This window comes from Lepisosteus platostomus, chromosome 14 (genome assembly GCF_059453375.1).
Source record: "Lepisosteus platostomus isolate fLepPlt1 chromosome 14, fLepPlt1.hap1, whole genome shotgun sequence".
Lineage (NCBI taxonomy): Eukaryota > Metazoa > Chordata > Actinopteri > Semionotiformes > Lepisosteidae > Lepisosteus > Lepisosteus platostomus.
In genome coordinates this window covers 6,614,109-6,631,173 of record NC_142624.1, presented here as the reverse complement: position 1 = coordinate 6,631,173, position 17,065 = coordinate 6,614,109, and the positions used below count along the sequence as shown (strand labels likewise).

The 17,065-nt window shown below is 38.7% G+C and overlaps 1 protein-coding gene across 1 annotated transcript in view; it reads right to left on the bottom strand.

Annotated features, from left to right (window-relative positions):
- Window positions 1–2,851: 2,851 nt before the first annotated feature.
- The window catches only part of LOC148648797 (receptor-type tyrosine-protein phosphatase-like N), a 151,072-nt gene continuing 136,858 nt past the window's right edge, over window positions 2,852–17,065 (bottom strand). The window contains exons 18-23 of the mRNA XM_088606732.1: window positions 16,010–16,129; window positions 14,934–15,100; window positions 11,983–12,036; window positions 10,537–10,601; window positions 6,390–6,463; window positions 2,852–5,489 (exon numbers count right to left, since the gene is read on the bottom strand). Coding sequence (XP_088462858.1) covers window positions 5,418–5,489; window positions 6,390–6,463; window positions 10,537–10,601; window positions 11,983–12,036; window positions 14,934–15,100; window positions 16,010–16,129 — 552 coding nt within the window. The 3' untranslated portion in view covers window positions 2,852–5,417. The remainder of the gene's footprint in view (window positions 5,490–6,389; window positions 6,464–10,536; window positions 10,602–11,982; window positions 12,037–14,933; window positions 15,101–16,009; window positions 16,130–17,065) is intronic.

Sequence of the window (17,065 nt, the reverse complement as noted above, 5' to 3'; positions counted from 1 at the left end):
TGATGAAGCACAATTCACCTGTTCGTATGAGAAGAGAGATGTAGAACCATCTAAGGCCTGTGGTCTAGAAGGGGATAGATGTATTCTGTGATAGTGGGGGACTGTCTTTCCTATGGATTGAGGTCTTTCAAGACAGTGAATAAGAGTGATAGAGGAAGAGTGCGCGGTCCTGTTTTCATGGCGTTCTGTGTGCCATTACTGTGCTGCTGTATGCTAGTCAGCCTCACCTAACTATCCACTATGTCAATGCCAAAATACTGATTGCATTTAGCAGCTTCTACAGCGCGAGATGTGCCTTTATAAGGAAAAGTCCCTCCACAGGCCAGCAGTCAGAGCTGTCATGGCTAGCAACTGAATACAGTCCCATTATTAACCTACAGTTAGATCTTGATTGTAGCTGACAATGCACTACAGTGACTGGAACTAGCTGTGAAGTGTATTGGCACTATTAATAATGTACATTATTGGTTGGCACCAGTATGTTTTGTTGAGGTTGAAAAATAGTCTTAATGATATGTGTATCAGGTTAAGAAATGCATAGAGGGCAATTTCTCAGATGAGTTGTGTAACCCTGCTGGAAGCACGTGTAGATAGACATAGATCATACTCCCAGATATAGCGATGTTTATTTCCCATGTCACAATGCCAATTTCTGCAGATGTATTTTAACCGAGGACAGCTAACTGCCCCCAGCTGGCGCATCTTGGCCATGGCACTACAAAATGAGATGATTTGGAACAAGCTTCAGGCTAAACGTGAGTTTCTTGATTTCAGCTGCGGTTCAGTCAACAGCTCCTGTATTCTGTAGGACTGTAAAATGCTTCATTTAAGATATTCTGCTACATTTCCCTCCAAACTGCATAAATTATATCCAAGGAAAATTACTGCACTGGAGACCGCATTTGCTTTTCCAGAGTCACAGTCTTTTTTCAGGCTACTATATTGAAAATCAGTCTCGCTGGAAAAATGTTCTGCTTAGGTATCGTGCACAATTTCTTGTATGTAGATGTAGCTGGAAATGTTATTGTAATGACAATCAATCTGGTCATTCACTGGCTTTGAGACTCCATTAAAAAATAGACCTTTTTATTGGTTTCTGGAACAGGTAAAGGTTTATTGCTGAAAGGAAAAGAATAGAGACACGATGGTTCGGCTGTGGCGCCGCCTTCAGGTGTAGAAGACGTGAAAAAGGCTGCACAGACGAACCATCGTGTCTCTGTCCTTTCAGCATGGAATAAACCTTTACCTGTTCCTTTGCAGTCTACGCATTCTGCCTACTTGAACTTGCTTCTGCTGTTTCAAAACTCTACATTTTGTGTTCTAAATTATACTATATTATAAGCTGTATGTGCAATCCTGAGCTCTTCTGTCAATTCATTTGCATTTATTGTGTTCTAAATTATACTGCTTAAACATTCAATCTCATCAGGGAATGTGTACTAGGCTTCTCCTGTCTCTGAAGCCTTTTTCCTGTGTAAGCTACTGTACTGGAGGCTCCTGTAGCCCTCTTTAAGCTAATGAAGGCAGTTCAGGACATGAAGAATACCTCATCAACCTTTGATGGCACTCCTGCATTTTTTTAGTTTTAAGGTCTCGTAAGCTTGACATTATACATAAGGTGATTGAAGGGGATACTATTTAGAGCGATGTTAATCCTGATATTCCATCCCTATGATTGAATAAAGATGAAGAACCCCATGCTATCTGTGAGTTATAGTCCTGTCTCTCCCTTTTGTGACCAACTATTAATTCTTGGTAATTAATAGGCAACAGGTGTCATGTCATTTTCACCCACGTTCACTTTTGTCTTTGGAAACTCTGGCTCAGGCAATTTGGCAAATCCATCACATCTACCCCTATTTCTGCTACAAATACTCAACACGCTGGACGAGAGCGGTGGTTTCAGACAAGATGGCGGTTCTGGTTTGAACTGCATTTCCCAGGAAGCCGAGGGGAATGACCGGCTGTCCTCCGCCACCTGTGGAAGACAAGTGGACAGGTGACTTTTAAAAACCGGGAAGCAGAGGTTTGCCAGTGGGCCGTCAACTTTTGCTTTCCGTGAGGAAGACGGAGCCTCCGAGATATCCTGCATCAGAAATGAAAAGAGAGCCGCCGACTGCCAGACGACCTTGTGGATCCTTGTGAGTTTTCGAAAAAAAGTCGTGGTTCTAACCCATCTCGCCCACTTCCGCCCTCCTACACATAAATATCTTTCCTGGTGAGCACTCCATTTGCACGTGGAACCATTTCTGCACCATGTCTTTCTTTTGCAGCCTCTACCTGGCTCATGCCCCACAAAGAGAGTCCTGTTAGCCTCGGCCCCACAGGTAGCGTTCCTTCAGGTGGCCAGGCTGTACGTTTCAAATTTTCAATATGTTTCATTACAGTTCCTCTCTGTATCCCACTAATAAGAATTTGGCTACACTTTTGTATTGAATTAAGAGGCCAGGCTGTGCAAATCCAAAGTGGAATTTAGCCAGTACACCAGGGTTAACACCCCTACATTTGCAAACTCTGGAATGAGGTCAGGCTACTACATCAGGACCTCATTTTAATGTTTCATCTGAAGGACAGCATCTCCTAAAAGCACAGTGTCTACGGTTTCGCATACAGATGCAATTCTAACACAGAGGAAATAGTGGTTCATATAGTGGTTGACACCAATTGCAAAAGCAACCAGATACTTTTTAGAGGTCTCCCATAACAACAGCCACTAATTGTTTAGAAATTTCTCGACAGCCACTATTGACACATAAAATGAAACTTTGCAGAATAAAGGAATGACTGTGAGGCCTTTCTTTATGTACAGTTAAATCTTTCGCATTGTATGAAGAATAAAACACCGAAGCACTTTCTGCAGTTGCACAAATCCACAAACTTTATTCACATCAAGATACAAAATAGATTTTTTATATATTTTTTTTCTACTTGATTGCTACAGGGAAACAGCCCATACTAGAATATTTTAACAACAATCATAATAATAACACAGAAAAAAAGATGCTCTCTCTTTTTCAAGACACATTAGTAGGGTGTGAAATTGCAAGAGACAAGTAGGACAGCCACTGTATTAACCCAGCACAGTCTTCTCTGCAACACTGGTACATGAATGCAGTTCAGCTGTATATGTACTCTGTAGGGCAAGAAATGTAAGTCTTAAACTCTCAGTTTTTGATCCCCTATTTAGTAGCAATATGAGGAATAACAGTGATTTCTCACTGATGTAAGTCATATAGAATAAATTCATAATGTAATGCAAGCAAAATGTGTTGTCAAGGTGGTTTAACTATAGTAAGTTCATATTATACATAAAGTTTGTGTTTTTTTATCATTATAAAGAGGAAATAATAAATTATTTCAATTTAGAATATGGATAGAAGCTCCTGAACCATGAATCAACATAAAAAGGGAACTTGAGCATCCATTTAGTATGAAAAAAATCCTTTATTCTTCACTGTAAGCCAGTTAATGGGCAAGAATAGCAACAGCTGGAGCAGTATATGCTATCAGGATTAGTACTCATTATTTGATTTAAAATGTTATGTTGCTCCAGTGCAAAACCTGATAAAAAATAAATCTTCTGATCTCAGAATAAGAAATTAACGCGACTCATTTTCTATACCAATGCCGTTTCCTACATCATGTATACCTTTCAACAGCTGGGATTTGCATTCATAAAAGTCTTTTCTTATACTGGGATGTTTAGATATTTTTAAAGCGATCCAGATAATCTGAATAGAAATATCAGACAAGTTCACTTGCATTATTTCTTACAAAGACAAGATTACAGACAAACAGAAATGTTAGATACATATTAAGAAAATATGTTAACATAATTGCCCAGTGCAAACAAAGGACTTCCCATCTGAAGTAATCATGGTAGCTGTGACTTTGGTGGTTATGGATAGAGTTCTTGCTCGGTACCATTACAATGATGAGTGAAGATGTCTCATTTAGTTCTCCTTTGAAATCCCCCTCTAATTGGAAAAAAAAAACTTCAGAATTTGATAAGCAGGAGAAAGTCAGATAACCAGGATTTTTAGGTAAATTTGCTGTCACTCCTCTTTATAATGTATGCTCATCCAGTGTAACACGTTCCAGCTCTATTCATATTGAACAGTAGGAGCATGTGTATCTAAAAATATACATATGTTAAAAGTCTCATCTGATCAGAAGGACTCGTTTTCTGAAACATGAACACCCCCTACAACACGGAAGGTTAAAAACGACTGTAGAAGTAAGAATGGTAAGATCCGATAAAGATAATGAAAAATTGTTGAAAACTCATTATTTTATCTTCAGGGCTGCTTGGTATAATTGGTCTCGGCCCAGGTGGCATCACCTCCTCTGAAATTTAGTCAGTGTAAAACTGTCTAAATAAAGTCAGTGAAAATGATATGATCTAACCTTAACCCTATCCAGAGTTTTACACTATTTAGGTTTCAGAGGAGATTATATCACTTCTGTGCTGAGACCACTTACCAAGTAACCCTGAAGATAAAATGTAATAACTGGAGTCTGGCGTTGGAAGTTTCTTGGATGAGCCTGCAGTTCAAAGCCGTTTTTAACCACAGATAAGAGGAATACTCAGGGTGTTTTTTTTTACCTAAGCCTGCTGGTTGCGATTTTACTTTTGAAACTTTGAACTGCAGAACATGACGATTTCAGAAATGACAAAATGTGTCAAATACCTTACTCCCCTGACAATGACGAGTAAAATAACATGAACAGATAAAGCATGGTGATATGTAATACAAATGAAGTTATTTATACCCACAGGTAGTCAATGTAACAAAACAACATTATAAATAAAATCACATCAGTTGAAGGCACGGGACTGGGAGTACTTTGAAATGTTATAAATTGGACATTGAACAACAAAGAATATTTGTGTTTTCTACTGTACTCAGTGAGAGCAGAATTCCTGTACCACCTTAATGGCATTTTGGGTTAATGATGTTAATGTGAATGATAAATGAAGTAAAAAATGTACACGTTTCAGAAATTTACCTTCCCTCTCTTTTAGAACAATTCCTAATACTTTTGTATTCCACTTACATTCCACTCAATTCTAACATCATAGAAGATGCTCATGTACAGTAAAGTTTGAGAATTACTGCCTCAGAATGGAAAGCTGGTACACAGATGGAAACCAGGAAGATGGGAAAGTGGTGACAATGCCGAAATGATGTGTGGGAAGGATAACCTCCAGGAATTCAACTGAGGTTATGAGATCAGTCAACATTTCCACCTTGAAATTCAGTTTCTCTTCAGTGAATGAGTGATGGATTTTGTCTGGCGCTCAGACGTGGGTGTATGTGTGTGTAGGAGCATGGAGAGGGAATATCGGCATGGTGAGGGTCACGTTTGGTTAGGTGTCTGGCATCCATAGTAGAGATGTCATGGTGGCCCGTGGCTCACTGTGGGAGGGCCTTCAGAATGGCGTTCACCTCCTCAGCAACAGCCGTCAGAGCAAACTCAAACTGGTCCTGTAGAGAGAAATGGCAGAGAGGAGGTGATTTCTCATGAGTGCTGCAGATCATCTTGTTCACAGTACCTACCTGCCACAGAATAAAGTACCCTGTGCTCTTCATTCTGAACAAATTGTCAAAATCCGTTCCCTTTAGTATTGATGACAACAACTGTAGTTCCCCATAAATATGTGTAAGGGACTTACTGTAGGTTTCATTCTGAACCTTGAGCTTTCTTTTGATGCACATCTGAATCCTTTCGAGTAAAACTGTGTTTTTATGAGGGTGTTTTTACGAAGTGACTAACTCATGAGTCTTGTGGAACTCTTTCTTAAGTTCAATGTAATTTCTATTGAAGGAGGTTTCCTCAAGATTTAAAATAGATTTAGAATTTAAAATCATTAGGAACAATGGTGGATAAGTTCTGTGAATGCTTATTAAGTACTGTTAAGAATCCATACGGGGGATAGGTACTAACTTGTTCATTAAGTTTCACATTAACAGCGGTACATTTCTGTCCTTCGTGATGACACTACAAATACAAATTATGGAGCAAAACATGAAGTTAGAAATGGAAGCATCCAAATGAACCAGTAACAAAGAAAGTCTGAAAGTTCAGTGGGGTTATTGATTATGATATTTTCTTTTCAATTGGAATGAAGCTGTGACGGAACGTGGACTGTTGTGGCTACAACAGGTTATTTAACTGAAGGAAATGGAAACTCTGTACAAGGTGTTTGTCTATACAAGGTGATTAAATGTAATGTGACCATGAAATAAAACAAGCACTGGCACTGCAGCCAATTATGTCTTTTCTTATTGAAATACCCTCATATCAAATATTTCATCAATGCAAGGTTGCAAAGTATCAGTGGTAAACCTGTGAAGGCAAATGGAACAAGAGGGTAATCCACCTACCTTGGTGCGCACCATGCCTGGTCTTTGATCTCGAATATGTTCCAGTGTCGCTGCAATGTCAATCTCCTTCACACCTGTGCACGAGACAAAATTAACATTGAGATAAAACCTTAAAAGCAAAAAAAAAAAATGTTTTTTCCTTAGTGAAGCATCATAATTAAAGCTAAAAACTGCTGAGCGAGATCACGAGCTCCAGAAACTACTGGCACACAAAGATGCAAGATGAACTAACTAAAAGCTCCCTCTAATTTGGAACACCTCAGACCTTTAAGAGGTGTTCAAGAAGCAGTACTCCAGACAGACTGATTTCATCTTTCATTCATAAGAAAGAAGCCAGCTAATACATCTGTACTTAATAACAGTTGGAAGGGCTCAGTAAAACTGGCCAAGGGCTCAGAGAATTACCTGCAATCTGACTTGGATTATCATGTTTTGGGTATCCATCTGACAATTTCTGCTCATGAATATGGCTCAGAAGTGGGTTAAATCAACTTGGCAGTGACAAGAATTTGGAATGTGACAAGTAGTCATGCTTCATTTGAATTCTGTAACAAACATATATATTGTCTTTATTTATAGTTAAATTTATGTGCCAAAATACCTGTTCAGAAATTGCACAGAGTGATTATAACGTTTGCCTGAAACTATCCAGAACTCATCTTTGAAAATATTTCTGAGAGGTTTGCCCTATGGGATTTCCCAAGACTCCAGGCTACAGCAGAAGTTGACTTAAAACAAAATTAGACAGACTTCAGAAAATGTTGGCGTTGGGAGCAACACATGCTTATTCTGGATTATTCAGGGTGTCTTGCTTGTGTGATCTCCTATGGATTCTGCTTGCTCTAATAATTGTGAAAACACAGCCATCCCACATTACACCAGTTTGCTGCCTGTGTAGGGTTTGACCTTGGATGACCATTTCAGTGTCTTCAATGTCCAGTCCATCTCTGACAAACATTACTGACTGTTGCTGCCTGCTGTTCAAGGTGAGGTTAAGCAGTTACTGTATGTAGCAACTTAATCAAGGCTGTACACAGTGTTTCTAACTGTGCAGAAACCAAAAAGTATCCAACATGCAAAAACTGTAATTCATTTAAACTATGAGAAATGTGCAGCAACATGAAAACAATCTGTAAAAAAAAACAATTCATGGATTTCTCAGTGGCAATGACAAGAGAACCCCTTTTCTGTACTTCATAGTGATTCTCAATGCTTGTGTTTGGAAGCACTGTCATCACACCATAGACAGCAAGAAAGTTTGTGTGTGGGAAAACAAAAGTCTGTTACAAAGTTTAAACCTCCATCCCATAGTGAAAGAGTTATTAATTTTTTGATGGCCATGGAAATAAGGTTGTCGTTTTCCTTGATAAATGTCATTTTATTCTCATGCTGACATACAGATCCCCAAGGTTAGTGTCAATTGTATTGCACATAAGCAGCAGATATGTGTCTTGCAAAAGTCTCTTGTCTGTCATCTTTATTATTCAGGTCTTCTAATCTACTGGCACTCCAGGAAAAGCCTTGAAAAACTGCAAATCCCTGGAGAACAGCTGTAGAGCCATAAGATTCAACTAATAACAATGTAAGAGGTGACAAACATTAATAATAATACGAGACCTTATTCCCTAAAGAGCCCTGCAAAGATTGCCTTATTTCTATTCATTCTTCTAAGGCTATAACCGACTAACACATACTGTATATAAGTTACTAAAGACCTTGTCTCTCAGGCTGGAATACGACATTCAGAAATACATTCTTAGGTTTAAACCTTGACCTCCCATTCCCTCATCTCAATCAGTCTTTTTGTGTAGTGTGCGCAGGCCTTGATGTTAGTTGCCATTCATTTTCTGAGTGTAAAAACTAAAATGCAACCATCTCAGCAACGTTAATGTGGTAAAAACAATCTAACTAGCATTTCTGAAAAGGGGAAGACATTGTGTTTAAGGTTGCACGGGCATCCAAATTTAAGTCTGCTCATTATAAACTCCCCTGTCGAACTTCAAGAGAATGAGGGCGTGCTGTTTTCTGTAGTGGATGTTAAGATGATTCGTAAGTCTAGAGATTATACGTATTCTAATACACAGTATGCTGCCTTTACTTAATCGGATAGACAAATGGAAATTCTTCACTGAAGTTCAGGAGGGATCAAAACAGATTAGCCAATCTTACTCAGCTGTTCTTAATCCCAGTCATTAATGACTTTCCCTATATACTGTATATAAAACTCTGACATGCCTCTTCTCATTCATCTTGCCTCCATCCCATCTCCACCTTTACAGCTGCCGCTTGGCTAACTTCGGTCTCTGAATGGGGGGTCAGCTTCTTTGTCCTGTGGCTACCTCTTAACCAAGCAGGTTAAGCCCAACCTTAAGTACTCATACATTCGCAAAGCATCTGTTTCTGGGATGACGTGATTCAAAGGGACTGATAGTTAATTTACAGTTTAAGTAATTGTATTACACTGTTTTGTAAAAATACTGCGGAAAATACATCAGCTGACATTCTGAATAAAACACACTGCAGATACAATTCTGAAAGGCTGCTGCTAAAGATATTATATGGGTTTTTTACTTGAACCACAACATGAACTAGAACTCTTGCCACTTACTATGGCACTTCCCATGGAGTAATAACATGCTTGGCACAACTTTTTACTGTTTATATATGGATATTTATTTATATTTAAAAATACTAGTACTCCATACTGAAGATTCCCCAAAAAACTTTTTGCAAGAGCAGGAGAGTTAACTGAAGAGCCCAAGCTTTGAAGTTGAAAAAACAACACAGATTTCTGTGACTTTTATCTTGTAAAGCCTTACTTGTCCTATATTTGTGGCAGTGGTGCTCTCTTTAGGAACATTTCTCTACCCCCTATTGTCTGGTCTCTATTTAATGACTTCTTTTCTACAGACCCTTTAAAAAAAGGTTTGTTGGAGTGAGGAAAAGGCTGTACTGTCATGACTTTGCAGTTGACTCCATTCAAGAAAAAGATTACATCAATTAGTGACAGATTCTTATTTTTTTCATTCTTATGAACTCTGAACTTGGCTCTTTATAAAGTCTGGGTATTTGCTAGGAAATGTAACCACCTGGAGTAAAACAGTATGTGATTTCTTAATCCTTTAGCAGTTAAGATAGATACTATCATTTTTAAGAATTACAACATGGCACTTTGGAGTTAAGATATTACAGAAACAACTATCACAGCTAAATAAACAGATTTGTTTACAGTGCCTTGAAAAAGTATTCATAACCATTCATCCTATGTCGTCCCGTTTTGTTCAAGTACATAATTAAGAGTGGAAATTTAAATCAAAACCTGGCTGTTCAAACTGAATATGCCTTTATGGGTAAAGGAAGTTAAACATCAGCAAAAACCCCAAACCTCCAAGAATCAAAACACTTCATCATGTCCTCCAGCCCAAATCAAAATGTGGTGGAAGCACCTTCGACAGCAATTACAGCTGCTAGCATTTTTTCTACAAGTCTGTACCAGCCTTGCAAAACAGGGATAGTGCCATGCAATTTTCACCCATTCTGCTTTGCAAAACGTCTTCAAGCTCTGTCAAGTTGAGGTAATTGATGGATAACAATTTTGTTTATCTTGTCACAAAAGGGAGTGAATGTCTTTGCAATGCACTGTATCTAGTGTGTTGAATTACTGAATAGATACACATCTAGATATTTCCATTACCCTATCACAACCCTATTGCCTATAAAAAATACAAATGAACAACTCCAAGAAAAAATAGTATTAGATGATCAGATATGGATCTGATTTTCTCAATTTCTTCCTTGCATGCTTCTTTGTCGCAGATAACATACAGTTTCATCCTAACCCTAACAAGTTTACATGAGACACTGCAAAGGTATTCATATTAATGTAATTTATGGAACTAGTATGATAGAATTTGCTTATATTAGTTTGCTAGAAGTTATTATTACCCAAACAGATTTGTGGAATATAGAATATTGTATATAGATCATCTACAGTAGACTGTATGTATTCACCACTGCCAAACCCCACATGATTTGGCTATTTATAGCGTAAATTAAAGCAGTACATCAGGAAATACAGATGAAATATTAACTTAATTTTGGAAGCAGTACCAAATTACACAATATATCCATGAAACGGTCATCTCACCTTTTGCCATTCGGTTGAGCACCATGTCAATCAGAATGTATGTCCCAGATCTCCCGGTACCATCACTAAGGGCAAAGGAAACACAGTTCACTGTACTTCCTGTCTTCTAGCTAAACCAAAACCCAATTCAACCTGATATATTAATCCAAGGAGTACAAACGCTTTACACGTTAAAAAAACCCAAAACTGATACACATTTACATAATGCATTTGTGGCTTTGGCAAAATTTGGGTGAACAGCAATACAGTTTAGAACTACAAGCAGAGTGTGGCTACATGGTGTTTATACTACAATGGTGGAAAACCACTGTTTTTTTGGAGGAAGGGATCAGAGGAGTTGACAAGCAAAAAGAATGCTGTTTAAAGGGGTGTAACCCCAGTGTCCTGGCCAAATTCCTCATTGGCCCTTACCAATCATGGCCTCCTAATTATCCCCATCTATGAACTGGCTTCATCACTCTGTTCTCCTCCCCACTGATAGCTAGTTTGTGGTGAGTGTACTGGCACATTATGGCTGCCGTCACATCATCCAGGTGGGGCTGCACATTGGTGGTGGTGGAGGGGAGTTCCCATTGCCTGTAAAGCGCTTTGAGTGGAGTGTCACTATAAGTGTAAGAAATTCTTAATAATACAAAATATTTGCTATTAATTGTTTTAAATTTATGCAGAAGCAGGTTCAAAATTTACATTCATGTGTAACATAAAAAGTCCATAATAATAAAAGAAAAGGTAAAATACCACATGGAGCTGAATTTATTAAAATTATTACAAGAGAAAAATATGAAATAACCCAGTAATAGGAAATAGATCTGACAATAGACTAGTGCTTTATTGCGTATTATTTTGTTGATGACAAAGTAACGACCTTCTATTATGAGATACCAGGGATTTAATCTAATTATGGCAAGCAGAATTAATGTATCCACTACATTTGAGAAGCCTTCTTTTAGATCAAATACATTTTAACTGGTGCATTTTAAGAGTGAAATTAAATTATTTTAATTTTAGATATACTTTCATGAAACAAACTGTTATCTTCGTTTATGACTGTCACTAAAATAGTGTGCTTCTCGGTGAACGAGGTACTCAGTTGAACACAAAAGGGTCTATGACTTCCCACAGTAAACAGCAGGGGGCGCAAGAGGATGACCCAAGAACGAAGATGACGAGAAAGAGTCTGGGGTCTTGAGGCTTGTGGTCCCAGCACTCCAAAATAAATGATGATATTATTAATAGGACCGAGTCACTCCACTGCCTTACATATGCTATCCAAGCCTTATTTATGGAACCTTAAAAGAAGTCTCAATATGTTGCACATATAGGAATAAAGGTGTGAAGTTGTTTACTAGACTAAAAGTAACTTGTAAAAGTATGGAGTTAACACTCTTAATGAATTCCAAAACCAAAACGTATAGTAGATATAATATTTTGCATGGGAAACCTCACCTGCAGTGGACAATTATAGGGCAGGATCGGCCTCTGTAGCACTTGTTCACTTTCCTGAAACAACAACAACAACAACAACAACAACAACAAAAAACTTTAAATCTGCCTGCAGTTTTAGCTGTAGCAAGCGCAGATCAGACACACGTCTATCTTCGTGAGAAAAGATTCCATTCTAATGCAAAAATTGTGTGTGTACGCACATCTCAGGCGGCCTCCTGTATCGTTTCGTGCAATTTCTATTTTAATCCGAGTCTTTCTTTAATCATGGTATAATAAACTAGGATGACTCTTGTATTCATACTTGAACTAGGGTATATTCTCCACTGTTTTTTTTGCCTTTTGGGGACTTTGTACAACAAGCTTAAAACAGTAAAACAAATAAGATGCCGGCACTTTAAAATAAGGATCACTTCTTGACCAATGTTCTATGTAAATATTGCAGGGTTGCCACATACATATCTTAACACTACATTTTCATTTTAATCACATTCTCACAACAAGCGATGATGTTGATCACCTCTAGCCATAAATGTCAGTGACTACTGACCATTAGTCTACTTTATTAAAAGTAGAAATTACTTCCAGGGTGAGAATTAAAAACAAAGAAACACTTTTTTCCCCTCCATGAACTTTTTAGCATGGAATTAACTTGCAAACATTTACAGCTTACATGCTGATGCAAGCTTTAGAATCTAACCATTATTTAAAGTTGTGATATTAGGAATTATTACAATAAGGAATGACACTGTAAGAGCTTGAGACTAGTAGAAACAGTGCTTTCCATCCCCCCCCCATGTTGTTTAGCAGCATGCCTGTAAATTTGCATTTCATTCTTCACATCATGACAAGCTTTTAAACTTGAAGCTTAAAAGTCCAGCCCTTTAATAGTAAAGAGGTGCCACACAGCTCAGGATTTTATCCTACAGGATGCTGCCTGTGCGAAACCCACCTGAAGCTGAGCAATAGTTGAGCAACCTATTATCCCTCTCAACATATTAAGGTTGAGAGAAAGACGTCTGCGCTGAGGTGTCTGTGATATCAGACAGTGAGCAGACCTGGAGAAAAAAAGTCTGGCACTGAATCTGCAGGTGTGCAGGAGCTGGCAAATTGAAAGTGAACGTTGTAAGTGTACAAGCTTAAAAACATGTCAAGATGCGAAAATAGACAAAACGTTACTAGTCTTTTCCCCCACAGTGCAGCGGTAATAAATAGGATCCCACGATTCTAGAACCAAAACGCAATTCACCTTCTATGACACAGACATCCAATCGGGAACTGAGGACAACAATACAGTACTGCAAATCGACTTAATTTCAAGCTCAGCTACCCTCTTCTCAATCTCGGTTCGTTCTTCGTTTTTTGCCTAGTTCTCATTGACATTTTCGGAGGAAGGGTGAATGAAAGTGTCGGAAACGGAGGAGAGGGAAGAACCAAGGCTCACGTCCTGAGTAAAGCAAAAGGCTTTATCAAGAGAGGAAAGCAGATGACCCACAGGAGGCTGGGAGGAAGGGGCGAAGGAGGTGCAAACAGTAACCAGGAGAAAAGTCCACAGGTGCTCCATGCAGCAGCCACAGCTGCCAATGATCACTTTTGTGACTATGCAACTGGACTCAGACTACTAGCTGCAAATCACAAAAATGACACAGGCAGCTGTGCATCCGACGGTGCCCAGGTGACGCCCATCGGAGAAAGGGCAAGCCAGCCTTCCCACTGGTTAAACTGGGAAGGCAGCGCGGGGCAGGCAGAAGGGAAGGCTGAGACACTGGTAAAGGCGGAGGACAGGAAGGCAGGCTTCTGTGGTGGAGATGTGAGGAGTGGGTGGCCAACTATTCAAGGTGAGTGGAGGAAAAGAAGCAGGCTGGTCTGAGCTTGTACGGATGAAGGAGAGAAGATGGTTGAAGGTTTAGCACAGAGATCAGCAGGAGTGTTGGAGCCCCCTCTTTGAACTAAAAATGTGCATATGCTGTATAGTCCTACCATAATCTTTACTCCCAGCAAATGGCAAATCTCAAAGCTAGGAATTCCTAAACTACATCTTAACATCTACATTTTAGCATGATATTGGGTACTGAGTCCGTGAACATTTTGAAGATTTGTACTCAGAGGAACAGTTCGCAGAAGCAGCTGTGTTTCAAATATGCGAAACCCACAAGCAAGTATTTTCAAGAGTCATGTGTCCAAAACATTTAGCTGGCACCCTTTTAAACTACCCACTTGAAAGATGGAGAAGAAAAGCTGAGAAGTGCAAAGCATTGCTTTAAGGCGTCGTCATCAAGTAAAAAAGCATTTTTCCATTGATTTTAATTTTGATTTTCCTGCGTTTAGGACTTCACCTCCCTTTTCTCTGTTACCCCTTTTCAGCAACATCCATTTTCACCAATGCTGGTGACCTAAATGTTGATAATTATTTGTATTACGATAATGAGTAATTTGCATATCAGATCTGCCACATCTGAACTGGCTTAAAGCAAGAAGCCAGCATTACCCACATTACAAAATGTCTAAGAGTCACATTGGGCATTGCTTAATTTTATTATCATTTTATACATAATTAGGCATTTCAAATTATTTTCTTTACAATATAGAGCAGACTAAATAAATCAGTGATACTAGATACCAGATTCCTCCCACAGTCAAAATTTAGACTGGTAGGTTAAATGTCTTCTGGGAAAACTGGCCCTGGCGTGAGTGTGTGCATGTTTGCGTCTGTGTGTTCCCTCTGATGGACTGGTGTCCTGTATAAGGGGTATCCTGCCTTGCGCCTGTTGCATGCCAGGATAGGCTCCTGCTCCCTCTGCAATCCTGCATAGGATCAAGTGTTAAGAAAAATGGATTGAGTGGTGGATGGATGGACACATTGCTGAGACAAATGTAATCTGCCTTTAATGCTGCTCTGGTATTCAATATGAGAGCACCGTACATGTGCACGCTTGTATGTAAGTAACGTGTACCTGCGGAAGTCCAGCAGGGTTCGGGTGGAGGTGGGGATGCCCTGGGCCGGCCAGCTCAGGAAGTGGAACTGGGTCAGGGTTCGAGTCTCCTGGGACTGCACATTCTTCAGGTAGAAGCTCCGCACCAGGAAATCATTGCACCAGATGTGCTCCGAAACCAGGTTGACCTGCGCCAAGCACAGAGACAGATCAGGTTATCAGAACCCGTAATGCAGCCCATACAGAAGGCCATTCGGCTCATGTCTGATATAATATATACTGTGCAAAGAATTCATGTAGAATAAAAGAACTGGCGGGCAGCTCATGCTGAATGTATAGACTTAAAAATAAATAGTTTAAAGTAAGAGAGATGACAACAACATCCCATAATACTTTCTGAAAATACTAAAAATACATATTATTTAAAGGAATTGAAGTGAAAAGCACTTTTTTGACTATACATATCTTTAAAAAATCAGTCATTTGGACATAAAAAGGCAATGTGATTTGTTTGTCTCGTCTTCTACACGAACTTCAGCAATCCTGTTTAACCATGCATTACTCCTTTAAAGATTAATTCATTTAACAGTCTGGAGACAGTGAGTGGGGAATTGACAAAATGAAGTAAAATAATACAGCACATAATTCAATTATAAAAACCAATTGAGTTGGAAGCTTTGACATTCAAACTAGCATTATATAAAGGGAGCACAAATGAACACAATCTTAGTAATTTATTATTCCTGTGACTGCTGTTTGCCTGCGCTCCTTCCTTGTGGTGATTGTGGTGATTAAAAATAGACATATAAATATAACAAAGTCAATCTAAAATATCTAAAGCATGATGTATTTTCTTTATGAACGAGGACTATTGTAGGACTGCTATGAAGGATGAAAAAATATAAACCTATATGTGAGCTACATGCTGTTATTCATTGAAATTAACAGTTTTTATTCACATTCACATTCAAAGTCAGAATCAACCAATTATATATTGAAAGTTGAAGAGGAATATTATATGCAGAGTCTCTATTAAACTGGGAAAAAAACAGAGGGAACAAAAATGAATAACATGACATAACTGCATTGTCTCTCACCTCATAAATATGATAGAGTGAGGATCCTTCATCCGGCCAGTATCGGTCACACTGCTTCTCCCCATCTTCGACCAGAGCAGTCATCATCACAATCACAGTGCAGCCATTCTCCCACACCATCTATAATGTACATTACTGCATCACACACTACGGACTATCTTATCACACATACCCTAGCCCACATACGTGGGTGTCACAAAGGAGTAGACCGATTGAAACAGATCTTTAGAGAAATAGTGTCTGCAAACAGAGGTTTCCAGGAAAGTGTCTGGAAAGAGTAACTTGATTAGGTGAGATTTGAATTAACCACTGTTTCTATAAGCAAATGCTAGATTACTGTTCTGTAACACCGAATAAGTATACTATTATTTCTACCTCCTATCCCATTTAAATATTAAAGTTTGTCCTGATTTAAAACCTATATGACTTATTTAATTTAGCAAGTTGCAGAGCTCAGGTAATGACCCCGAAATACACAGATACAAAGGTTTATTACTTGTTACTACTTGTGCAACTTTAGTACTCCTAGGTGAACTAAATGAGCAGTTACTGAACTCCTAGTGTCCAAGGTTCTTCATTCCTTATACAGTATATAGTAATTAACAAGTACATTTGTGGCTTATGCAGTATCAGTCTTCTCTTCTTGGATTTCTCCTGGCATGATTTTTTTTGAAGCTGCTTAGTTTGCATTCTTCTTCTGGCCAACAGCTGAATGATACTGTACCTTCCTTCAACATAAATACTGATCATACGGATTGTCAGTAACATCACTAGTCATAATCGGCCCTGACTGTATGAAAAGCAAATTTTCACTTGGATTTGCATGCTGACGTCACCTTTGACACAGTTGCTTGAGAAACATCAACAAGTTGAGTTGTCTTGGTCCCTGAAGCTTCTGCCAAACTGCCTCAGCAATCACCCACTTTCAAAATCAGTTAAAAAAAGTCTCTTTTTGCAGCATTGCTAGCCTTGATTATATACAACCAGGGCTTTTATAGTATTTGTATACATGACTGTAATTATGCTAGAAAAGAATGAGCCACATTTGTGTGGAAG